At 47.3% G+C, this 27,385-nt stretch overlaps 1 protein-coding gene across 1 annotated transcript in view; it reads left to right on the top strand.

Annotated features, from left to right (window-relative positions):
- LOC119960680 (zinc finger MYM-type protein 1-like) overlaps positions 1-24,045 on the top strand; it is a 34,796-nt gene extending 10,751 nt beyond the window's left edge. The window contains exon 2 of the mRNA XM_038788300.1: positions 23,860-24,045. Within this exon, the coding sequence (XP_038644228.1) occupies positions 23,860-24,045 (186 nt within the window). The remainder of the gene's footprint in view (positions 1-23,859) is intronic.
- The last annotated feature ends 3,340 nt before the right edge of the window (positions 24,046-27,385 follow it).

Here is a 27,385-nt window from a genome sequence, read left to right as displayed (position 1 = left end):
GGATCACCTCCCGGTGATGCAGATGGTGCAGGAACTCAGGGACCGGCAAAAGCAGGGCTATGATGCACATGCCACCGATTTGCCTGTGCTATCCCCTGGGGATGCGGTTCGCATAAAGCTACCTGATGGAAGCTGGTCAGCTCCAGCTGCTGTTGTTCGACTGGCTGCTCCTCAATCGTATGTTGTGCGTATGGCTGATAACTCTGTTGTGCGGCGAAACAGACGATCACTGCGCACAGTTGACCGCCCCTAACCACAATCTTTGATGTTTATATCTGTTACTGTGCCACCTCCTGATACCTCGAACCACGAGGCCACCATTCTGGTTTGAATCTCGCCTATCAGGGCGCCGTCGTTTCCACCACCACCTCTCCGGCGGTCGTCAAGGATCAGACGCAAGCCCAGAGACTGGACTTATGAACATGTGTTTTGTTTGCTATGTTCTGTTTTCGCACATTAGACATCTGTTTTCACATGTACATATGTTCCCATCTGCCATTGTATGGAAATAAGTTAGTTTTTCGGCCTGCACATGTAAATACTTTCACATCTGCTACAGAAAAACATTTCAAAAGGGCAGATGTCATGCCCTGCAGACATGCACATGATGAGATACAGGCAGGTGGACAATGAGCACAGAGAACTGGACATAAGCAATCAGGAGGCAGAACACTTGGGGCTGGTTTCCCACTATAAAATTCACTAGACACTCACACTCCGCCTGTTTCCACTGGGGATATATACAGAGTGAGTCAGGTGTATATATCACGGAACACATTCAGCATTTGGGTAACGGCTCGTCTGGTTCAGTCAGATAGAATAGCTGAGCAGAGAGTCGAACTTACAGAGAACTGTGCTAACTGTGCGACATTTTCAATACATCAAATTGAACTAACTAACTTGAAGTGGAGCTGGAGTATATTTCAGTTATTGCTGTATCCCGCTGCAGCCGTGTTATCTTAGTGTGCTTAACACGACACCAGAAAGTGGTTTGTGGAAAATATGTTGCTACGTGGCATTCAAACCCTCAAATTTAGTTGCATCCCAGGGTAGTTAAAGACATGGCTAGGGAAATTGCAAATGCACCGGTGACGATTGACCAAAATTCTCCAGACTCTGGGATGGTCCGGACGGATTGGAAATGAGCAAACGTGACACCACTGTTCAAAAACTGAGTTTGGCAGAAAGTGTGCAATTATAGGCCAGTTATCTTAACTTCGACAGTAGGGATGATGCTGGAATCTATGATCAAGAAAGAAATAGCTAGGCATCTGGATGGAAATTGTACCTTTCACAGACGCAGCATGGGTTCATAACGGGCAGATACTGCCGAACTAATATAGTGGAATTACTTGAGGACATTCCCAGTGTGGTAGACAAATTGCAGCCAATGGATGTGGTACATCTGGACTTCCAGAAAGCTTTTGACAAGTTTGCCGCATAAGATAATGATGCACGGAATTAATGGTAAAGTAGTAGCTTGGATAGAGGATTAGTTAGTTGATAAAAAGCAAAGAGTGGGGTTTGATGGATATTTCTCTGGATGGCAATCAGTGGCTAGTGGTGACCCTCAGGGATCAGTCTTGGGCCCACAATTGTTCACAATGTACAGCGATGATGTGGAGATGGGGACGAAGTGCAATGTGTCCAGATCTGCAGACAACACAAAGAAAGATTTGTGAAGCAAAAATTGCAGAAGATACTGGAAGTCTGCAGAGGGATTTGGACAGTCCAAATAAATGGGCTAGGGTCTGGTAGATGGAATGCAATGTTGAGAATTGTGAGATTGTCCATTTTTGGTAGGAATAACAGCAATATTGATTGTTTAAATGATCAAAGATTAAAACATGCTGCTGTGCAGAGAAACCGGTGTGTCCCGCTGCATAAGTCGCAAAAAGCTGGTTTACATGTGCTACATTTGATTAAGGAGGCGAATGGGGTATTGTCCTTCATTGCTGGAGGGATGGCGTTTTTTTCAGACGAGGATGTTATGCTGCAACTGTATAACGTGTTCGTGAGGCCACAAGTGGAGTATATTGTGCAGATTTGCTCTCCTTACCTGAGAAAGGACGTACTGTCTTTCCACAGTGAGCAGAGGAGATTCACTAGGTTAATCCCAGAGTTAAGGGTGTTAGATTACGAGGAGAGGCAGTACTCGTTGGAATTTAGAAGGATGCGGGGGCATCTTATAGAAACAAATAAAATTATGAAGTGAATAGACAAGATAGATTCGGGGAGGTCGGTTCCACTGGCGGGTGAAAGATGAACTGGGGGCGTAGCTTGAAAATAAGGGGAACTAGATTTAGGACTGCGTTTTGGAGGAACTTCTTCACCCAAACGGTTGTGAAGTTATGCAATTACCTGCCCAGTGCTGCAGTTCAGGCTCCTTCATTAAATGTTTTCAAGATAAAATAGATCGGTTTTTTTTAAAGAATAAAGGACTAAAAGGTTGCGGTGTTCGGTCGGGAAAGTGGAGATGAGGTCACAAAAGATCGGCCATGATCTCATTGAATGGCGGAGCAGCCTTGATGGATCAGGTGGCCTATTTCCGCTTCCAGTTATTATGTTATGTGTTTATTACTACAGTGTTTGTCACTGTCCATCTTACTCCAACCAAACAAAAGTCACTTTGAGGACCGCATGTATGAGAAAGAAAGAAGGGAGAGTGGTGCACTATTAACAACTTTGCAGCAGTGTGCTTGAGTTGTGAGCCTTTCGCTCAACAGGTTTCAGCGAGTGCTCAGCAGAATGAAAACTATATCTGGTAACTTCCTCTTAACTTTCCTCTTCAGTCTTGGTGATGTTTCGGATGGTAATGAGGTCAGTGATGTGTTCTGCCTGCAGGAGTGGGCGCTCAGGGAGAATCCAGTTGTCCTTAATGACGACATCCGTGGGACGTGCATCCGGCTGCTGCTCCTGTGGGACCGGATGAGGGAGCGGGAGGTGGCTGCACCGGGATGTTCAGCACTTTATAGTTAGGAATTTTAGTTAGTCGGCCATAGCTAAAGTGCAGGCAGAGAGTATATGTGTGACCACCAACAATGGCAAAGGAGGAAGGCAGAGAGTGCCGGAGTGGGCAGCACTGTAGCATTGTGAATAGCAGAATCGCTTCACAGCTCCAGGGTCCCAGGTTCGATTCCGGCTTGGGTCACTGTCGGTGCAGAGTCTGCATATCCTCCCCGTGTGTGCGTGGGTTTCCTCCGGGTACTCCGGTTACCTCCCACAGTCCAAAGATGTGCAGGTTAGGTGAATTGGCAATGCTAAATTGCTCTTAGTGTCTAAAATTTCCCTTAGTGTTGGGTGGGGTTACTGGGTTATGGGGATAGGGTGGAGGTGTTGACCTTGGGTAGGGTGCTCTTTCCAAGAGCCGGTGCAGACTTGTTGGGCCGAATGGCCTCCTTCTGCACTGTAAATTCTATGAAATATCCCTGTGGCGATTCCCCCTGTAAACACGCAAACCGTTTTGGATACTGCTAAGGGCATGACCATTCTGATGAAAGCAGAATGAGCCAGAACTGAGGCCCTAGGTCTGACCTGGTGCATGGTGGGAAAGGGTAGAGGTAAACAGGACAGTGCTGATAGAAAACTCGGTTGTTCCGGGGACAGACAGATCTTTCTGTGGCCGCAATAGGCATTCCAGAATGGTGTGATGGCCCCTGGCTGCAAGTGTCAATGATATGTGGCTGCAGAACGCACAAAAGGGTAAGCGTATACAGACAGAAGCCATTGTGCACCTTTGCACAAATGGTATAAATAGAAATAGGGAAGATAACCTCAGGAGCGACTACAGAGATCGAGAAAATGATTTATAAATCAGGATTCCATTGCGGAATTCTTTGGATTACGTCCAGTACCCACGTGCTACTGTGGATAAGAATAGAGGATTATATTGAATGCGAATCTGAAGAATGGGCGCAGGAGGTAGGAATTCAGATTCTTATTTCCTTGGGACTTTTCTGGGGTAGAGAAGAGAGATTGGTGCAGAGAGGGATACCGAGAGAGATAGAGACATAGAGAGAGAGAGGGAGAGATACAGACAGCAGTACGGTGAGAGAGATAAAGGGAGAGGGAAATACAGAGAGATAGAGTCAGAGAGACAGAGAGATACCGAGAGCCGGAGAGTAACAGAATGAGATATACAGAGAGAGAGTCACCGAGATACAGAGAGTCAGAATGCAGATATACATATACATATACATATATATATATATATATATATATATATATATATATATATATATATATATATATATATATATATATACACATATATATATACAGAGGTGCACAGAGAGGGCGAGAGATACAGAGAGAGAGAGAGAGATGCAGACGGAGTGACAAAGAGAGAGAGATGCATAGAGATAGAGACAGAGATATATTAAAAGCGATAGCGATAGTGGTATACAGACAGAGATATAGACAATTAGAGAGAGATAAAGACAGAGATATAACGACAGAAAGAAACAGAGAGAGAAACAGAGCGAGAGACGGATTGACGGAAAACTACGAACAGATATAGAGACATAGGGAGATATACAGAGACGGAGAGAATCATAGACAGAGAGATACAGAGATATATAGAGAGAGAGACAGACAGAGAGAGAGAGAGAAATACAGAGAGAGAGAGACAGACACACACACACACACACAGGGAAACAGAGAGACAGAGAGCGCGAGAGATACTGAGAGAGAAATACGGAGAGAGAGAGACAGAGCGGGGGGGGGGGGGGGATCGGATACAGAGCGAGAGTTACAGAGAGAGAGAGACAGAGATAGATACAGTGAGGAAGAGGGTGACACAGAAAGAACGATATCCAAGGAGAGATACAAAGAGAGTTACCGGGGGTGACAGAAAGAGAGATACAATATGAGAGCGATACCGAGGGAGAGGGAGATACAGGGAGAGAGACGTACATAGAGAGAGAGAGAGAGAGAGAGAGAGAGAGAGAAATAAACAGAGACCGATACATAGAGATAGGTACGTCGAGAGATGCAGATAGGGAGAGATCCAGACAGAGAGAGAGAGAGATGCAGACAGACTTAGAAATCTTGCTGATTATGCAGAGCGTAGTACTGAGAGGTAGCTCTATCTGAATGCTCGTGTAAGATTGTACTGCGATTTACAGTGAGTGTTTGGTGAAGTTCTTGCTCAGTTGGAACTTTACATAACACAGATACTTCGATGTGTAGTTTCTGCTAAGTTTGTGCTGTACATAGGAGCACTGAGAGATCGCTGAATGTGAAGTTGTTGCTAAGTTTATGCTGTACATAACAGGGTACTCAATTAATTGAAAGTTCAACTACATCCTATATATCAGCAGTCCCTATCAATCCTAACTAAACATAACCTCATCGAATAGCGACAACGATGATACAAAAGGACCACTCATGAATTCAAAGAAAAGTTGAAGGTTATGGTATCTTTTTCAGGCGTTATAACAATTCACTCACTGACGCTCAGAAACTCCTTACGGACGGGGTAAATCATCTGACCTCTTCTGATACAAAAAGTGTTGGATCCAAAGGGGTTAGCTAACCCTGTTTGTTCAATGGCTGTAATTAGTGTCAGTCTCCATGGATACTAATCGTGCCACTGGAGGATTTTACTCTTCTATTAATAAGGATTCCATTCAATGTGTTATTCCAAACTGGCAGCGGGAGCATCAACTCCAGCACTGACAGATTAGCGGCTACAGAGAGACCAAGAGAGGCATCAGAATCTGCGAACAAGCAATAGGAACGTTCCAACAATGGATCAGAATCTGAGAACAATCGATCTGAACATTTCAATACTGGACAGGGGATTATCCGACGGACTTTATTGGATGTCTCAAGATTGGACCCCGTTAGCATCAAAAACTTATGCTGTACTCCTTATTTTTCAAGCGGGATACTATCCGATGTTGGCTATTATTGGTGTACTTGGTAAGTCTCCCTGTACAGATACTCCTTCTATAAACCATGTTTAACTGTATTTCTGTTCGTCACTTCCACCGCCCTCTTTGCTCCCGTTGTTTAGGTTGTGTCTCGGAATCCAGTTGTTATCTCTACAAAATACTGCTAAATGGATTAGTGTTTTTAATAATTCACTCTCTCCTCTGGTCCCTCGTAAAATTGTTGCTCTATATGCAGCTATTATATTTGTAATCGGTTTTTCAGTATAGTACTCTGTTTCTTATTTCAGCCACGGGGACACGGACAATGACAATCATTGCAGTAGACTCTGCTCCCTGCCCACTGACTCCACTCTTGTACATGAGACTGTCTGTTACCAACTCTGTTATCTTTTAAAGCTGAACAGATTTCTGACCCCCATATCCACTCCATCGTGAATTATTGCTACTCTCACGTCCAGAATATCATCCCCTAGATCATCCCAGTTGGTAATGTGATCTTTCAGTCTCGACTAATCGAATTCCTTGCTGACCAACCTCCCAGTTACACAGCTGCAGAATCAAAGGTTATCTCAAACTCTGCTGTCAATATCGCAATCTCTGAGCAAATCCCCTTTACCCATTATCCTTGTGTTCACTGCCCTTTTCACCACCGGCTTTTGCAAAGCCTTAATTTTCCATTCAGCTGATGCAATCCCTCCATGGCTGTTTCCGTTTGATTTGCCCACACTCTGTCTATTTCCCCAAATGTTTATGCTTGTTCACGTTTTTAAAAAAGCCTGAAAACTCCCCCTACCATCCCCGTCCCCCATCTTCCCGTTCCCAATCCCACACCTTGTTTCTCCCTGACACTAGGTTTCACTGATACATCCCTTCTTGTCCCTGTGCTGTGGAAATTTCGAACCATAAATGATGCAAACAAACCTCTGGCCACGTCCAGTGTCGCGCGGACACGTCCTAATTGTGGTCAGATAACGTATCGGGGTGTGTCCAGCTTGGAAAGTTAACGTGAGGTAGCTACTGAGTGTGACATAAACGGGCTGTTTCAATCAAACCCAGTAAGAAGCCTTACAACATCAGGTTAAAGTCCAAAAGGTTTGTTTGAAACACGAGCTTTCGGAGCGCAGATCCTTCCTCAGGTGAATGCTGATTCCTCAGATTCAGCTGAGGAAGGAGAAATGCTCCGAAAGCTCGTGTTTGAAACAAACCTGTTGGACTTTAACCTGGTGTTGTAAGACTTCTTACTGTACTCATCCCAGTCCAACGCCGGCAATTCCACATCAATCAAACCCGGAGTCCCTCTACTTTACTTGCCATATTCTTGAGTTAAAATCCCGTTTCCAATGTGTCACATTCAATTTATCCAGATTTCCACCAAGTGTTCCCTTTAATAATGTATCTAAATCCCGGTACAAAATGAATTTCTGTCCCACGATTTATTTCCCTGGTTTGGATGTTCTGACAACGTCTGATCCCGTGGGTTCTGTTCCAGGCGTCTGCCGTGTGGGGCTCCATGTTGGACAGAGAATTTCAGCAGCTCTGACACATGTCTTTGCAACTTGGTCTCTGCCCGTACACTGAACATGCGTGTGAGACTCTCAGCTCTTTAGAGAGAGGAGGAGGAGGACAGGTGTGGTTCTATCCTGCAACCTCGGGTGTTACAGGAATACAGTGGTATTAGCGATGAGCTGGTAAATCAACGATAAAGATCAATTGTATTGGATCAGAGAGGCGCAGCATGGTGGCGCAGTGGGTTAGCCCTACAGCCTCACGACGCTGATGTCCCAGGTTTGATCCCAGCTCTGGGTCACTGTCTGTGTGGAGTTTGCGTGTCTGCATGGATTGGCCACGCTAAATTGCCCCTTAATTGGAAAAAATGAATTGGGTATCCTAAATTTAAAAAAAATATATTGAATCAGAGGTTCGAAACCCACCACAGCAATTGGTGGGATTTTAATTAAATATATAAAAATATCTGGCATGAAAAATCTAACGATGACTGTGAAGAAATTGTAGATTGTTCTGAAAATGCATCAGGTTCACGAATGTCCTTTAGTGAAATAAATCTCCCGGCCTTACCTGGTTTCGCCGACATGAAACTCCAGAATAACTGCAATCTGGTTGCATTGTAACTGTCCTCAGAAACGGCCGAGACAGTTACGAGTCGTAACAAAGTGTTGTAAAGATGAAAATCACTTATTGTCACAAGTCGACTTCAAATGAAGTTACTGTGACAAGACCCCAGTCGCCACTTTCCGGCGCCTGTTCGGGGAGGCTGGTACGGGAATTGAACCATGCTTCTGGCCTGCCCTGTTCGGCTTTCAAAACCAGAGATTTATCCCTGTGCTAATCAATAAAACTGGATAAACCGCCCGGCATCAACTTTGGAAACCGAAATAACGGCAAAGCCATTCCTGTCGACCCTGCAAAGTCCTCATTATTATTATCTGGGGCCTTGTACGGAAATTGGCAGAGTGTCTCACAGACAAGTCAAACATCAGCCTGACGCCGTCATACACTTTATTATAGGGGGTGGGACATGGACGAAGCAGCTGAAGATAGATGGGCCGAGGACATACATTACCTCGTGCTGGCATTGCTACCAGGAACACCGAGATTAGGAGAAGTAGGACAGACGCGAGGACGAGGAGGAAGCAGCGATGTGATTTCCTGAGTGTACAGCACTAATCTACTTTGTCCCAAGAGGACAACATCCCTTTCCCAACATGGATCTCCCAATCCCTTCTGTTGCATCCAGCTGACACAGCCCTAATTGCAGCGTCCCCTTGACCACAATCGTGTACAGAACATTTTCATTGTCATTTTATCCACCAACACCCCCAATTATGCAAGTTAAACAGCCGCCATCGCTCGCCCGATCTCCACCCCTGGTATTACAACTAGTACCTGTCTTGTGTTTTCTCGCCATTTTCCGGTTGCTCAAATGCAGACCTCCCCCGGTGGCTTCACACAGCTGGGCGAAAGCTGCTGTCTTTGACTAGGGGAGACGGCAGACCATCTCTCAGGGGATCCACGAGGAGCTCTTGGGCTGAAAACTCAAATTAGACTGTGCCACCTTGACATGGGCAGCAGCAATCTGGGATGATATGAAACAGAAGGTACACTGTTGGTGAAGGGAAAACAGATGAGATCAGTAATTTCTGTGTAAAAGGAGCGAGTGATTGAATGACTGCTCCACGGCAAAAATAATTGAATAATCCCCCGCTGGTCCTATGTACCTGGCCCAAAGGACGGGATGACATTCTCCTCGGCGCATTCCTGTGTGACAGACTCTAGGGACGGAACGGTGCCCCAATTTTCATCTAACAGACTCGAAGGGCTGAATGGCCGCTTCTCCTGTTCTGGTGTCGAGAGACTCTGCTTTCCTTTTCCTCCTGCTCCGTTTGTAACACACTCGTGGACTGAACGACCTCCCCAAACTCCTTATCTGCTTAAAGAGGTGTAAAATGTCTCAAGCCAGGACAGTTGGTAGGATTTTGCAAGCTCAGGCCGGATGGTGGATGCTGAATGTAATGCGACATGAATCCAACATCCCGGTTGAGGCCACACTCATGTGTGCGGAACTTGGCTATAAGTTTCTGATCAGCGATTCTTCGTTATCGCGCATCCTGAAGGCCGCATTAGCGAACTCTTACCCGTTGATCAGAGGCTGAATGCCCGTGACTGCTGAAGTGTTCCCCGACTGGAAGGACTTTGGTAATCCGACCAACTGTCCTGGCTTGAGACAATTCACACCTCTTTAACCCTGGGTTACCTCGATATCTGGATAGGTAAAAAATTGAATTACCTGCAAATGCTCGCATTCGTAGCATTGTCTGACATCTTTGAATTCATCAATATATATGTTTCTGGAACGTACCTCTTCATTCACCTGAGGAAGGAGCAGTGCTCCGAAAGCTAGTGTTTGAAACAAACCTGTTGGATTTCAACCTGGTGTTGTAAGACGTATTACTGTGCTCACCCCTTTCCAACGCCGACATCTCCACATCATGGCTACCATATGCAGTGGCGGCATTTGAACACAGGTCTCGGTTAGTGTAAGCCTGTGTGTTTGTGTATGTGTAGGTTCCTTTGCTAGTGTGTGTGGCTGGGTGTTTGTGTGTAGGTGTGCTCCTGTGATTGGCTCCGTGCAAGGGTATGTAGGGGCGGGTATGTATGGGCGCAGGTGAATATGTGTGAGTGTATGCGAGAGATTGTGATTGTGTGTATGAGGGTACCTCTATGAATCTTTGTTTGTGTGGAGGAGGCTCTGCTATGTGCATGTATATTTATGTAAGGGTGCGTGTTTGCGCATAATTGAGTTTGTATGGTTGCATTTGGGTGAATTTGTGTGTGCGTGTGAATGTTCATTTATATGTGCAGATGTGTGTCTGTGTGTATCTGAGTTGGGGTTGTGTGTGACTGCGTGAATGTGTGTGTACGTTTGAGTGTATATGAGGCGGCGTTTATGCCTGGGTGAGGGTGGGTGTGTGTGGGTCAGGCTGTACGTGGGAGGTTCTGGTTGTGAATGTGTGCACGTGTGTATGGGAGAGTCTGTCTGCGTGTTTATTTGGTTGGGAATGTGTATGTGTGTGTTGGTGTGTGTCTTAATTTGTGTGGGGGTGTCTGTGTAAGTTTATGCATGTGCTTGTTCTGTGCATGGTCGATATATGTGTGTCAGTTTATGTGTGGGAGTGTGGGAATGTTATGTGGATGTGTCTACGTTTGTGCCTGTGGGTTTGTTTGCGTCTTTGTGTCTGGGGCATGAATTGATATCTGTGAGAGAATGTATGTGTGGGTTGAGCTGTTTGGATGCCTGTGTGTGCAATCGTGCCTGTCTGTGTGTGTGCCTGGGAATGCGAGTGTGTGTCTGTGTGTGCGGGTGTGTATTTGTGATTGTTCGTGTGCGTGCGTCTGGATCTTTGTGTTTAGGTGTGCGAGTTTCCCTGTATGAATTTGTGCGTGTGTCTAAGTGTGTGTATAAGGGTGTGTGTGCCCGTATTTGTCTGTATGTGTGTGAATGTATGTGCGTCAATGTGTGGGTGTATCACTGTGTAGGTGGCTGCGTGTGTGGGTGGGTATGGTTTTGTGTGTTGGTATGTAACTGAGTGTGTATGGTTGAACGTGTGGTTATGATTGATCATGTCTGTCTTTGAGTCGGTGAGGCTCTGTGTGTGGGGAAGATGTGTTCGCAGGTGCTATTGGTTTGTTCCTGGGTGTGCTTGTGTGCCTGTGTGTTTGTGTATGCCAGACAGTGTTAAGCAACTGCATTTCGGCATGTGTGAGTGTTTATGTCAGGGTGTGTGTGCTTGTGTGTGTTTTGGAGTACCTGGGTGCCTGCGCTTGTTTTGTATATCTTTGTGCGTGTCGGTGTGTGTGGGTGCTTTTATGGGTGTTTATTTTCGTAGGTGTGTTTGTATGTCTGTGTGAGTGCCTGCGTGTCTGTGCTCTGTGTGTGGACGACGGAGGTTATGCGTGTGTCGGGTGTTGTATGTAAGTCTGGATATGTTTTAGTGTGCGGTTTGTGTGACGTGAGTGCATGTGTGGGTGAGTGTGTGTCTGAGTTTGTGTGTATGGTTTTACATGTGTGCATGTGTCCGTGCGTGTGTGTGTCGAGGTGGGTTTGTGTGTGCGCAGGTCTGTATCTGTGGGTGATTGTGTGCGTATGTGTGTGCCTTTGGGTATGTCTATGTGAGGGTTTATGTGTGAGCTTTTGTGTCTGTGAGAAATTGTGTGTTAGTGGGTGTGTGGCCTCATGGGTCTGTATTTATGTGTGTAATGGTACGTGTGTGGGAGATTGTGTGGGAGCGTGTGCATGTGGTTGTGTGGAGTGTGTGGGTGGGCTGGTGTGTGCTGGTGGGATTGTGTGTGTGAATGGGTATTTTTGTGGGTGCAACTGGCTGTGCATTGGTATGTGTGATGTGATTGGTGTTGGTGGGTATCTGGGTTGATGGATGTGTGTGCGGTGTGTGTGAGTATGTGTGGGTACGTTTGATGTGTGAGTGTGTGTTTCTGTGTCTGAGAGAGACAGAAAGAGAGTAAGAGAGAGAGAAAGAGGTGGAGTGCTTGTGTGTGCATGCGGGAGTGTGTGACTCAGTCTTTGATTGTGTAGGTGAGAGAGTCAGTCAGTGTGTTTGTCTGGGGGCATTGTGTGTGTGAGTTTTTTGTGAGTGTTCTTGGAGTGTAGTCGTTTGTGCAAGTGTGCATTGTAGCCACCTAAGATGGACACTGGGCTAACAAGATGGAGAACTGCTAAGACTGCAGGGAAAAAGCAGTTTAGCCAAGACAAGCAGTCTGCAAAGACTGATTAGAATTTTGCAAGCAGCAAAACTAGTTTCTGGCCAGGTGGAAGATCTCAAACCAAAGGTGTTAATAGCAAAACGCTTTGCATATTAATGAGGCAATCCAGATCTGGGCACACACAAGCCCAACATTTGGGTTTGAATAGATACTTTAAGTGGATGTCCAGACAGAGCGGCACCCGAAGTATCCACCATAGAGACCGCCCCCTCCATCGAGGAGAGACCCTCACATTGGGGGAATTCAAAAGATATCGATTAGGATCTGATCCAATCGATACCTGAAGGTGAAAGCCCGCCCACAAAAGAGGCACGGACATTGGGGCCCTATAAAGATAGACCCCCACACATGGTCCTGTCTGTTGTTTTCGTGCTCCGGCTTTGTCTTCGACCAAGAGCTTCGACTTGTGTCCTGACTCCAGCCGTTGAGCACCAGCCGCCGAACCGTAAGTGACAATACGACGCTCGCTACGCGAACCAGCCCCACTAGACCCCCAGCGACCAGCACACTCTCTGAAGGTTACAGACCAAGATCGAAACGAAGGCCTCGCTCCCTGACCTTGCCTGTTCCTGTTTAGTTAAGTATTCTGATCGCTTAGTTTAGTTGTAGCTTAGTCCCTTAGCGTGTGCATGTGTATTTATTATATTTGTAATAATAAATACTAATCGTTTGGAACTTACTAATCGGTGTATCGTTTTATTACATTGAACCTGACCTTGGAATATTTGTGAGGTGTCTATACGGCAACTGGCGACTCCCGAGCTGAAAATACATACATAGAGCCTAGCAGTGTTAAGGACACGGCCTTTAAACGGAGGCGTGTTAATACACTCCAATAAACGCGAATTACACTCAAGTAAAACGTGCAACATTTAGTGGCGACTCCGCCGGGACACGGTTATAAGTGGTACCCAAACTCCGTCGAGGACCCTGAAATTTGAATTAGAAATCTGGTAAAGAAAAAGGAAAGAAATCACAAGTATTCAAGGTGTTCAAAGGAATAAACGTAATTCGGAAGTGTGTTTAGTGCATGCGTACTAACAGGGTTGTAGGGAAAACCTGAAAGCATTTTTGTTGCGACAAACTTTCGGTAGTTTTGTGAACGGAACATAGCGTAAGCCTTACCCGTTTCGTGAGACATAACCTCAACACCCCCTGTTCCAAATTAAAGTGATTCAGAAAAATGGCCATGCAGGCAATGGAACGCCTCATGAACCCAGAACGGTTTGTGGTCGCAGCGACCAGCAGTAGCCGAGTAGGTCAGTGTCCCGTGTGGGAGATGGAACTCCGCAAGTATCTGCAAGGAAAGAGATGGCCCCTTTGGAAAGAGTTGTGTTTGAATGAGGAGACAGGTCCCGGAAGTATAGGACTAACTTGGTGGGAGAACCTCTCTCAAATTCACAAGAAAAATATGAGTAAAGCACGTAAGCCGATGGCGATTGTGTCCTGTTTGGCACAATTGCGAGGCACAGAGGAGGTCGTTCAGACGCTCCGGGCAGAATTAGAAGAAAGAAATAGAATGAGTAAAGTGGATGTCAGGGACATCGAAAAGGAAAATATGGATCTTAGAGGGAAGTTGGCAGAGAAAAGTAGAGAGGTGGATGATGCCAAGAGGGCACATCAGTCTTGTCTAGCCCATCTCAGCAGTTCCCAGACCCAGTACGAAAAGGCCGATCAGGACGTGCAACGTGCCGTCCTGATAAGAGAAGAATCAGAAAAGCAGGTAGAGGCTTTGCAGAGGCAATGCTCTGACCTTAAAGAAGCTTTGAGAGCACTCCATGCTGCCGTCACAGAACAAAGACAGAGTACTGTAGACCATGCGAAATGCAGGAAGCAGATTGCGGAGCTGCAATCGCTGCTTTCAGTACAAAATGGGTTTCAAAGCACCTTTGGAACGCAGTTAGATTAGGAGAATGAACCAGACTGGAAAGAGTTAAGTGAGACAGCGCAGCGTTATGTTCAGGGAACATGTGCGCCAGCAGCGCAGCAGAAAAGACAAGCACCCCAACCCCCCACAGATCAGCTAGTTACCGTTCCAATGAATCCAGTCACCACCCAGAGGAAAGCGACCACAGAAGGCGCACCCGATATGACTTACACCACCCCCTTAACTGTAACCCAACTAAGGGACGTGTGTGATAAGATCACTCCGTTTCTCCCCACCGCAGATCCCCACCAGTTTTTCGCAAAGGTAAAGCAACAGGCAACCATGTACGGCCTGGACGAAAGAGAGCAGGTTAAACTCACAGTTCTGAGTTTAAACCCATCGGTTGTAGCAGCCCTCCCCGACCCACAGAACGTTGGCGGAGGCACCCTAGAGGAAATGCACACCTCCATTTTAGATGCCATAGGGTATAATCGAGGTGACCCCGTAGAAGGACTTAATAAGTGCCGACAGAAGAAAACCGAGCACCCCACAGCATTCGCAGGAAGGCTGTGGATCCATTTTAATGCAGTTTTTGGAGATTTAAATAGAGCCCATTTGAACCGAGAAAATATGGTTAAATGGACGCGCACCATAATTTCCCATGCAACAGAAGCAGGACATAGCGCTTGCAACAGCTATGACCCCTCAGAGGAGGCCCATAATGAGAAGTGGGTCCTGAAAAGATTGTCCCGCGCTTGGGAGCAATCAGTTCAGGGCAAGAGTAAAGTGAAATCCCCAGAAGAAGCTCAGGCTGCAGCAGACATACAGGCAGTGAGAGCGCACCAAAGCCCCGCATGGGTGAATGAAGGAAAGAGCAGCCCTCCACAGAAGTCGCAGGAATGCTACAACTGTGGCCAGTTAGGACATTTGGCTAAGGAATGTAATGGACCCCAGAGATCACAGAGAGGCCAGCAGACAGGCACTCTGAATCGCAATAAAGCCAAACCAATTCACAGTATAGGAGTACAGTCAGGACCCACCAATGTGGACGGAATGGACTGACGGTGTTCGGGCTCCCCCACTTGGGTCTGTGACACACTATGGGATCCATCCGGAAGACCGGTAGTCACGGCAAAGGTAAAAGGGAAGCCCATAGAGTTACTTTGGGACACAGGAGGGTCCCGCACCACAATTAATTCCACCACCACGGCACAGGCAGACACGTGGCCGACCACCTCCACCATCACACTCAGCGGGTTCACAGGACACTCGCAGCAGGGACATATCACAGCACCCGTAGCGATCCTGCTAGAGACCATTTCCACCAAACACCCAGTAGTATTAGTAAATCTTCAACGGACAGCAGAACACATCCTAGGAATAGATTTCATGAATGCACATAGCCTGTCGTTCGACCCAGTGAACCAGTGTGTCTGGCGAATGGCAAGATCGGACAGAGCACCCGCTACCCTCACAGTAGGTGACTACGCTAATAGGATTAGCGCAGTAGGAGACTATTCATTTGACTTGACTACACTCAACACGGACAGACAAGTTAAGGCAGTATTAAACAAACATAGGACAGCATTTGCCAGTCACTGGCACGACTGTGGCAGAATTACTGGACAAATTCACGTTACCGGACCTGACCCCAGACCACATAAACAGTACAGATTTCCCCTAGAAGCAGAGGGAGAAATAGAGAAAGTGATAGGTAGCTCATTGGAGCAAGGTGTGCTTAGAACAGTAGCCTCGACCAATAATGCCCCTATTTGGCCAGTGAGAAAGCCCGACGGATCATGGCGTCTGACCATTGATTATCGGGAACTCAATAAAGTAACCCCAGCAGTAGCCCCCACGGTAACTACAAGTCCCGAGACCATGCTCAAGCAGGGACTCAACTCCAAATATTTCACGGTATTGGACATTAGCAATGGCTTCTGGTCAATACCATTGGCAAAGGCGTGCCAGTACAAATTTGCCTTCACTTTGAAAGCTCAGCAGTATACGTGGACATGCCTTCCACAAGGATTCCACAATTCCACCTCCATTTTCCACCGACAGCTGGCGAATGGTTTAGAAAAATTTTCCCGCCCCGAATGTCTGGTACAGTATGTGGACGACCTACTACTGCAGACAGACACAAAGGCAGAGCGCATTACGCTTCTGGCCGAACTCCTGGAACTTTTAACCTCAATTGGCTGTAAAGTTAACCCAAGAAAGGCCCAGATTTTGGAACACAAAGTGATGTATTTGGGAACAGTCATCACACACGGCAAACGCGAGATCGAATTCAAAAGAATTGATTCGATTGTCAAATTGCCCCTTCCCCAGAATGTTTCAGCCCTCCGGTCCTTCTTAGGATTGGTTGGTTATTGTCGGAACCACATCGACGGATTCGCGACAAAAGCCGCCCCACTCTCAGACCTCCTTAAGAAAGGAGCCCCCTGGGAATGGCTTCCGCAGCATACAGAGGCTGTGGAAGAGTTAAAGAAAGCCCTTAGCGCAGCACCCGCGCTACAAGTCCCAGACCAACTTTCCCCCTATGCAATAGAGGTAGCGAGCACAGATCTGACCCTCTCGGACGTGTTACTTCAGGAATGGCACGAGCAGCTAAGACCGGTGGCTTATGCCTACCGACTGTTAGACCCAGTGGTCAAGGATTTTCAGCCTGCGAGAGGCACCTCCTTGCTGTCTTCTGGGCAGTTCAATACTTTTCCTACATTACCGGACTCAACCCCATCACCATTTTGACCGAACACACCCCCACACAGTTACTCCTAGACGGTCGACTGAAGGACGGTTCAGTTAGCCAGATTAGGGCAGCTAGGTGGACACTACTCTTACAAGGACGGGACATTACAGTAAAACGGACCCACACACATACATTTTTAGCCGACAACCTTCAATACCCAGGACAGCCCCATGAATACGAAATTGTAGCACCCCTACACAACACCGGACCCTTTATAGTGAAGACACCCCCCAGGAAGATAGGGAACCCCAGACAAAGCCCCAACACACAGACACGTGTGGACCACTACGGATATACGTAGACGGTTCATCCACGGTTTTAGAATGTGAGCGTATCACAGGATGCGGCATCTATGTCTAGGACACGCAGGGGCACGCTCTCGAGGAAATATCTTTAAAATTGTTAGGACACTTAGGCGCGCAGGCAGCAGAGCTCGCGGCCATAGCATACATAGTGGACCACCCCGATTCTTTCCCCAGCCCAGCGGACATATATTCGGACAGTCTATATGCCTGCAATAGTTTAACGGATTTTCTGCCCCTGTGGAGGACACGAGGTTTTGTCTCCGCAGATGGGAAACCCCTTCCATCAGCCCCTTTACTCCAACACATTTTAGAGAAAGCGAAGGATAGGACCTTCGGCATTATCAAAGTGAGAAGCCACCATAGGTCATCCCCCCTGGGAATGTAAAAGCCGAAGCACTGGCTAAGGCAGGTTCCAGGCGAGGACACTTGTGGACAACCCCAGCTAGCGCACCAGCTAGCGCCACTGTGAGTGCAGTTCAAGTCTCACAGACCGATATTAAAGACCTATTAGAGGCACAGAAGCAGGATTAGGATCTCAGGGAGATTTTCAAAGGCAACTTTGTGCCACAGTATGACAAGTTCAGACACGCACTGACCACACATGAGGGTGTGATCATAAAGGATCAGCTTTATGTGGTCCCGCAGCAGGACATGAATGAAATGATTGCTTTGTTCCATGATGGGCACGGGCATCAAGGGATCGACGCAACCATGAGGCACCTCAGGCAGCTCTGTTGGTGGCCTAACCTAAGGACAGATGTAAGTCACTACATCGAGAATTGCCTTATTTGCGCCCAGAATAACCCGGAGAGATATTCTAAAAAGGCACAACTTCGGCATACTCGACCAGATAATGGCCCCTGGACAAACCTCCAGATCGACTTTATAGGACCATTGCCCCCTTGTAGGAATGGCTATAAATACGTTCTGGTGGTAATCGATACCTTTACCAAATGGGTAGAGGCATTCCCCTCGAGAACGAATACAGCTAAGACAGCTGCAAAAATCCTGACCCACCACATCTTCACGAGATGGGGTTTACCCCGAAGCATTGATTCGGACCAGGGATCTCACTTCACAGGACGGGTCATGAAGAACGTCCTGACAATATTTGGCATAAACCAAAACTTTCATATTGCGTATCACCCACAGTCCAGCGGGATTGTAGAGCGCATGAATCGGACCCTAAAATCCACACTTAGAAAAATGGTACAAGAAAACAACTCCACATGGGATTCAGTGCTCCCATTTGCACTCATGTTCATCAGAAATACGGTTTTAACTTCCACAGGATACACACCACACACACTCATGACCGGACGCCCTATGAAAGGTACAGAATTCCTTTTAGGACTGGACATGACTAGCCCCGAAGTGACGGCCCTCACACATTAAAAGGCAGTTAAAGACCTGGTTGAGACTGTGAGGTCTGCACAGATCGCAGCCGCAGTTCAGCTAGGGAAACGCCGTAGACAACGCACAGCATGCTTTAACAAGACCGTTCACCCCACAGAATTCCAGGTTGGACAACAGGTAATGCTATCTGTATGTAACCCCAGCAGTTTTTTGGCACCAAAATATTCAGGCCCATATTCAATTTCGGATAAAATTAGCCCCTCAGTTTATAGGATAAAATACCCCAATGGAAAGACCGCGTGGTTCCATATTAACCAGCTAAAGGCATATGGAACACACGCCAACCATGCACACCATGTCCTGCTAGACGCAGCAGAACACCTCACCCCACCCACTAGAGACACGTTTCCACCATCCCCCTCACAGACCAGTTCTTCATCGGACTCGCCCACGACTCCGCCCACTGACCACGACAGACCACGCCCCGAAATGCCCACAAGCTGCAGCAGCAGAGACAGCGATACAGACACTGACTCTGAGGACAGCCACAGCACACCACACTACAGCCCACACTGCAGCGACTATGACCCCGACTACAGTGACCCCATGGAAGTCACTTACATTAAAAACCCAGACCCACCACCCGACCCCGACTACCCCGACAATACCCATTCACTTTTAGACCCAACACTCTGGCACAGGGACAATTCGTACCGACTTGTCCGCAACGACGAAAGTGACCCCCGGTCACACAATTCAAAAATGTCATGCCTGATCCACACAAGGGTGTGGGATCCGGGACAGCAAGACGACACGGTGTCTGAATCCCAATACGGCAACCCCTTTGTGACCCTGTTCACAGAGACAGAGGAAAAGTGAGGTGTCCAGATGATGTAAAATAGGAACCGCTTGAGGGAAGCGATGTCCTTTCTGATGGAACCTGCACGTATGTTTTTGTTTGTCAGTTTATGTTGTTTGTATTTAATATTATTGGTTCAGTTGGAGGCTGGACACCTTCTTTTCAGCTGAAAAGATTGTGAACACCTCGCAGCACTTTAGCTTGTCCGCAGATACCTCTGAGAACTTTCTATGGTGAGCAGCTCACCTTATCGGCTACAATACCTGATGCCCAGCTCATTTTTCAAAAGGAGCATCTTGGCTCCTCCATTGTTTTTAGGTGCCCCTCTATTCGGCGAATAGAGGCTGCAAATCCACGGTAAACACATTCTTGCCCGTTTACTCCAGATTACTCAGGCAGTGGACAAACGGCACTGAGGACCCGCCCTGTCGGAGAACCCACTTTGGTCAGCCAAGCTCGGGTATGGCAAAGCACGCCCTACCCGGGGATCCCATTCAAATCGTACCCGTAGCGGCCCATACGCAACCCTTTCGACCTTTTCTTTCAAATTTGTTTTTATTTTTCGTTAGGCAGCCCTTAGACCGCCATCCCACATGCTATTTACATCCAGGAACATTCGGATGGTAAATGAGCAAAGCCTGCGAGACGGCTCGCAGGAGGAAAGTTGTTAGGTGTATTCTGGTTCATAAATTCGCATTTTGAAAAAGAAAATGAGGGGAGTCACAGGGTGTGACTTGGCCAGTCATTTTAATGGGTCAATTAGAATTGAAATACAGTTACACTAACAAGTACGGATATTAAACTGTATTGACAGATACTGTGCTTGATCCCATAGCTTTCGAAGGACGAAAAAGGGTTCACAGCAAGGATCAACCATACAGGAGGAAGAGAAAAAGAACGAAGAGAAGATGATGGAAGCCTACTTCTTGCTCTTAAATGTTGTATTTGTTTATGTCAAAGCAAGACACGTTTCCCCCACAACCCCCACCGTAAATGTTTCCCTCACACCAACTCCCCCGTGCTCAGCTCTGATCAGTGAGGTTCAGACCTGGTGCACAAAATTTATGACATGGTACTCCATGTCATATGTGATTGAATCACTGCTAGTGATTGCAATCCTCTTCATCATCGTACAGACCCTCAGGTTGAGGAAGTGGAAGAGGAGAGCCTCCCGTTCCTGCCCCTCAACCGTCTATGGGGTTCGATCCCCTATTTTTCGGTTTCATCAATCCCCTTTGCCCCTCAATGAATAAAGCACTGTGTGAATAAAATAAAATATACCCATGTATTATATTGTCCTGAACTCGACTGCCGAGTCAGGGAATGTTATGAGATGTGGTATGAATGGATGAGGTTTAGTCTGTAATGAAATGTTTAAAGTAAGATAAGGATAGTTGTGATAGGTAGAGGTTCCCGGTTTTTGGTAATGCATGTCCCCTTTGACATAGCGCCAAATAGAGATGTCAGGTAAAAAATTTTCTTCCCATAGTCAAGGACAGAGTAGACGCTCAGGAGCTTGCCGAGGTCATGGAACACAAATAAGGCACCCAGAAGCACTCGAAGCAACGTGCATAGGTGATCCTTCACAATATTTTTGATTGTGAGGATCACAAGGAGGGAATGTAGCCACCTAAGATGGACACTGGGCTAACAAGATGGAGAACTGCTAAGACTGCAGGGAAAAAGCAGTTTAGCCAAGACAAGCAGTCTGCAAAGACTGATTAGCATTTTGCAAGCAGCAAAACTAGTTTCTGGCCAGGTGGAAGATCTCAAACCAAAGGTGTTAATAGCAAAACGCTTTGCATATTAATGAGGCAATCCAGATCTAGGCACACACAATGGCAACATTTGGGTTTGAATAAATACTTTAAGTGGATGTCCAGACAGAGCGGCACCAGAAGTATCCACCATAGAGAACGCCCCCTCCATCGAGGAGAGACCCTCACATTGGGGGAATTCAAAAGATATCGATTAGGATCAGATCCAATCGATACCTGAAGGTGAAAGCCCGCCCCAAATGAGGCACGGACATTGGGGCCCTATAAAGATAGACCCCCACACATGGTCCTGTCTGTTGTTTTCGTGCTCCGGATTTGACTTCGACCAAGAACCTCGACTTGTATCCTGACTCCAGCCGTTGAGCACCAGCCGCCGAACCGTAAGTGACAATACGACGCTCGCTACGCGAACCAGCCCCACTAGACCCCCAGCGACCAGCACACTCTCTGAAGGTTACAGACCAAGATCGAAACGAAGGCCTCGCTCCCTGACCTTGCCTGTTCCTGTTTAGTTAAGTATTCTGATCGCTTAGTTTAGTTGTAGCTTAGTCCCTTAGCGTGTGCATGTGTATTTATTATATTTGTAATAATAAATACTAATCGTTTGGAACTTACTAATCGGTGTATCGTTGTATTACTTTGAACCTGACCTTGGAATATTTGTGAGGTGTCTAGATACGGCACCTGGCGACTCCCGAGCTGAAAATACATACATAGAGCCTAGCAGTGTTAAGCACACGGCCTTTAAACGGAGGCGTGTTAATACACTCCAATAAACGCGAATTACACTCAAGTAAAACGTGCAACAGCATGTAGTTACATGTGCGGGATAATGTGTGAGTTTCTGTATGTGTGGGCGTGGGAGTGTGTTTGGCTATGTGTAGGTGTGGGAGGATGCGTGTGTGAATGAGGGAATGTGCTTGTGTGTGAGTGCGTGAGGGTGTGTGTGTCTGGGGATGTGATTGTGTTAATGTGCATGTGCGTATGAGGGTTTGTGTGAGTGCGTGTCTGTCTGCGTGATGTTGGTCCGTGTGATTCATTTGATTCGTCATCAAATTCGTAATGCCTTCCCACCTGATGTATAATTTCATTGTGTATTTCCCTTCCTCACAGTGAACCTCATCACAATTGTGATCCTGAAGAGAAAAAATTGTGGGCTGTCCAAATGTGTGACTTGTTACCTGGTGGCCATGGCAGTGGGGGATCTACTGGTCGTTATTCTCGACCTGATATTGAGACACATTCCCATTGTTTTTTGGGAACGGTTTTATTTCCTGAAGTCCATCCCCGTGTGTAATATCCATGCCGTCCTGCTTTATGCAGCCACTGACTGTTCTGTCTGGTTCACCGTCACTTTCACCTTTGATCGATTTGTGGCCATTTGTTGCCCGAAGCTGAAAAGTAAATATTGCAGCGAGAAAACGGCAGCTGTCATTCTGGGAACAGTAACTTTGCTGAGCTGTTTGAAGAACATTTTCTGGGGGTTTATGTTCACAGGTCAGTATCGCCTGGGAAACGTCCCCTGGCTTTGTTCAGGCACAGAGGGTATGATGAATTCTTCGGTCTGGGGAACAATCGAGTTCCTCCACAACATTCTAACCCCGTGTGTTCCATTTGCCCTGATTCTGCTGCTTAATGTTTTCACCGTCAGACATATTGTCGTCAGCAGCAGGGCGCGGAAGAGACTCCGGCATCACAGCAGTGGGAACTTTCCCAGAGACCCAGAGATAGAGAGTAGGAGGAAATCCATAATTTTACTGTTCATGATCTCAGCCAATTTCATACTGCTCTGGTCAGTGTTAATGATTTATTCCATATGGAGTCGAATGTGGTATGCGGGGTATTACTCTGTATGGTTAGATGATTTTGTTATGGAATTGGGTTTTATGTTGCAGCTACTGAGTAGCTCCACAAACACTGCGATTTACGCCGTGACACAGACTCAGTTCAGACAGCAGTTGAAGCATGTCCTTACATTTCCGTTTTGTGTGACTCTTCAGTACATTAAGTCCTGTCAGGAAAATTCACCAACACGGCATCTTCTCCCTCCCACTGCCGGTGAAACTGCCACTCATCATGCCGACTCATCGTGATTTGCATTATTATATATTGCGTTCGGCAGTCACCCTGCGTTTCCATTGGAGACAGTCGGCGGCCATCGTGCGCTGCCAGGAGAGACAATCGGCATCCATCTTACATTTGACGTGTGTACAGGGTACGGGCCAAAGGTGACTCTGCGACCCCTGGTTAGCCGGCAGGAGGAGAAGGTACAGCAGCAGCCACAAGTGGTAAAACGACAGAATATGTTTTAAAAAGTAACAAATCCACTGGCACAAACATTATTTTAATGTTTTCAAAAAATATTCAAACAGAGGTTTATGAAATAGAGAAATTATCTTTTCAGAGATTTATAAACAAACTAAGCACCACATTAAGAACGATAGAGAGGTATTATCTAAGCCCTCTCGCCTGCCAAATCCCAAAAAACTCCACCTAACTTCTAATTGTACTAATCACTCCCAACCCGGGCTCCAACTCCCATCCCGAGAGGCAACGACCAGGGTAGGAACACGGCAGGGATCTACCGGGACGTCCCTTCACCGTATTGCAAAGTTAGTCGAAGTTACTTGGTGTAGACTCTCCGTGCCTTCACTAAAGGCATGTTCCTGCACTCTACCTGCCGTTTAGGGAGGATATGTGGTGCAACAATTCATTTTTGACAAAATCTTTCTTGTTTTGGCTTAGGCAAAGAAACACCCCAATGCAGATCAATTCAGTCTGTGGCATTTCCCCCATGATCGATCAGCTGGATTTATGTCATCCATTGTGTCTAAACCCATGGCCTATCAGCAGGTTCCGTGTGATTCCCCTCAGGACAATCAGCTGCTACTGTGTGATTCCGCCAATGGGCGATCAGTTGGTACTGCGTGATTCCCCCGTGGCAGATCAGCTGGATTATTTTGATTCCCCATATGGGCGAGTCAATGGGTCTGTGTTATCCACCCATGACCGATCAGCTGGGTGTGTGTGCCACACACATGGGCGATCAACTGGTTGCGTGTGCCTCACCCATGGCAAATCAGCTGTGAATCTGTGTCTAAACCCATAGCTGATCAGCTGTGTGTGTGTGACTAACCCCATAGCCGATCAGCTACGTGTGTGTGACTAAACCCATTGCCGACCAGCTGTGTGTGTGTGCATCAGCCATGGCCGATCAACTGGCTGCTTTTGTCTAACCCCACATCCGATCAGTTGTATGTGTGCATCTAAACCTTAGCCGATTAGCTTTGTGTGTGTGTCTAAACCAGGGATGGGCAAACTACGGCCCGATGCCGCATGCGGTCCGCCAAAGTTATTTCTGCGGCCCAACAAGACATTAAAAAAAAACATTTAAAAAAAATTTCGTTTTTTTAAAAATAATTTTTTTAAGGTTAATGGGGGGGGGGGGAGGGGCTGTTGGGTTACTTACTGGTATAGGGTGGATACGTTGAATTGAGTAGGGTGATCATAGCTCGGCACAACGTCGAGGGCCGAAGGGCCTGTTCTGTGTTCTATATGAGGCGCTCAAAATCATAACCGGGTGAAGTAATTATTTTACTTAATATACTATGCTGCCCTTTGTGAACTGTGAATTTCTGAATGTGGCTCTTGCACGGAAAAGTTTGCCCACTCCTGGTCTAAACCCATAGTCGATCAGCTGTGTGTGTGTGTGTCTAAACCCATAGCCAATCAGCAGCGTGTGCATACCTCACCCATGGCCGAACAGCTGCGTGTATGTATCTAAACCCACAGAAGATCAGCTGGGTGTGTTTGTGCCTCACCCATGGGCGATCAGCTGGGTTTATGTGTGTAAACCCCTCGGCCGGTCATCTGGTTGTTTGTGCATCCATGGCCGATCAGCTGGGCGTGTACGTCTAAAACCATAGCCGATCACCTCTGTATGTGTGTCTAAACCCATAGCCAATCAGCTGCGTATGTGTCTAAACCCATAGCCAATCAGCTGTGACTGTATCTGAACCCATGGCCGAATTGTGTTTCTCTAAACCATAGCAGATCAGTTGGGTGTGTGATGTCTGAACCCATGACCGACAAGCCGTGTGTGTATCTCAACCCGTAGCGCATCTGTGGTGTGTGTGCGTCTAAAACCGTAGCCGATCAGCTGTATGTGTGTGTCTAAAGCCATAGCCGATCAACTGTGTTTGCCTCACCCATAGCAAAATAGCTGGGTGTGTGTGTAAAGCCATAGCCGATCAGCTGGGTGAGTGTGTGTAAAGCCACAGCCGATCAACTGTGTGTTTGCCTCACCCATAGCCGAATAGCTGGGTGTGTGTTTAAAACCATAGCCGATCAGCTGGGTGAGTGTGTGTAAAGCCATAGCCGATCAACTGGGTGTATGTGTCTAAAGCCATAGCCGATCAGCTGTATGTGTGTGTCTAAAGCCACAGCCGATCAGCTGGGTGAGTGTGTCTAAAGCCATAGCCGATCAGCTGGGTGAGTGTGTCTAAAGCCATAGCCGATCAGCTGGGTGAGTGTGTCTGAAGCCATAGCTGATCAGCTGGGTGAGTGTGTCTGAAGCCATAGCCGATCAGCTGGGTGAGTGTGTGTGTGTCTAAAGCCATAGCCGATCAGCTGGGTGTGTGTGTCTAAAGTCATAGCCTATCAGCTGGGTGAGTGTGTCTAAAGCCATAGCCGATTGGCTGGGTGAGTGTGTCTAAAGCCAGAGCCGATCAGCTGGGTGAGTGTGTGTAAAGCCATAGCCGATCAGCTGGGTGAGTGTGTCTAAAGCCATAGCCGATCAGCTGGGTGTGTGTCTAAAGCCATAGCCAATCAGCTGGGTGAGTGTGTGTAAAGCCATAGCCGATCAGCTGGGTGAGTGTGTCTAAAGCCATAGCTGATCAGCTGTGTGTGTGTGTGTCTCTAAAGCCATAGCCGATCAGCTGTGTGTGTGTGTAAAGCCATAGCCGATCAGCTGGGTGAGTGTGTCTAAAGCCATAGCTGATCAGCTGGGTGTGCGTGTGTCTCTAAAGCCATAGCCGATCAGCTGTGTGTGTGTGTAAAGCCACAGCCGATCAGCTGGGTGAGTGTGTCTAAAGCCACAGCCGATCAGCTGGGTGAGTGTGTCTAAAGCCACAGCCGATCAGCTGTGTGTGTGTCTAAAGCCATAGCCGATCAGCTGGGTGAGTGTGTCTAAAGCCACAGCCGATCAGCTGGGTGAGTGTGTCTAAAGCCACAGCCGATCAGCTGGGTGAGTGTGTCTAAAGCCATAGCCGATCAGCTGGGTGAGTGTGTCTAAAGCCATAGCCGATCAGCTGGGTGAGTGTGTCTAAAGCCACAGCCGATCAGCTGGGTGAGTGTGTCTAAAGCCATAGCCGATCAGCTGGGTGAGTGTGTCTAAAGCCATAGCCGATCAGCTGGGTGAGTGTGTCTAAAGCCATTGCCGATCTGCTGTGTGTGTAAAGCCATAGCCGATCAGCTGGGTGTGTGTCTAAAGCCATTGCCGATCAGCTGCGTGTGTAAAGCCATAGCCGATCAGCTGGGTGAGTGTGTCTAAAGCCATAGCCGATCAGCTGGGTGTTTGTGTCTAAAGCCATAGCCGATCAACTGTGTGTGTGTGTGTCTAAAGCCAGAGCCGATCAGCTGGGTGAGTGTGTCTGAAGCCATAGCCGATCAGCTGGGTGAGTGTGTCTAAAGCCATAGCTGATCAGCTGGGTGTGTGTGTGTCTCTAAAGCCATAGCCGATCAGCTGGGTGAGTGTGTATAAAGCCATAGCCGATCAGCTGGGTGAGTGTGTATAAAGCCATAGCCGATCAGCTGTCTGTGTGTGTAAAGCCACAGCCGATCAGCTGGGTGAGTGTGTCTAAAGCCATAGCCGATCAGCTGGGTGAGTGTGCGGAAGCCCCTGTCCTATCAGCTGGTTCTGTGTGATTCCCCAATGGGCATTCAGCTAATTTTGTGTGATTCCCCCAATGCGCGATCAGGTGGGTCGGTGTGATTCCCTCCTGGCCGATCAGCTAGTTAATTTTGATTCCCGACATGTGACATTCGGTGGCACTGAGCGATACTCCCACAGCAGAAAACCGAGTTTCTTCCGAATTCTCCAATAACCGATCAGCTGGTTGGTTGGGCCTCACCCAGGGCGATCAGCTGGGTGTGTGGAACCCACCGTGGCCGATCAGCTGCGTGTGTGTGTCTAAACCCAGTCCATCAGTTCTCGGTGTGTTTAAACCCATAGCCGATCGGTTGTGTTTGTCAAAACCAATAGCCGATCAAA

Source organism: Scyliorhinus canicula, unplaced genomic scaffold (assembly GCF_902713615.1).
Source record: "Scyliorhinus canicula unplaced genomic scaffold, sScyCan1.1, whole genome shotgun sequence".
In the NCBI taxonomy this organism is placed as follows: domain Eukaryota; kingdom Metazoa; phylum Chordata; class Chondrichthyes; order Carcharhiniformes; family Scyliorhinidae; genus Scyliorhinus; species Scyliorhinus canicula.
Note: the sequence above shows the minus strand (reverse complement) of the source record. Positions and strands in the feature narration are given on the sequence as shown.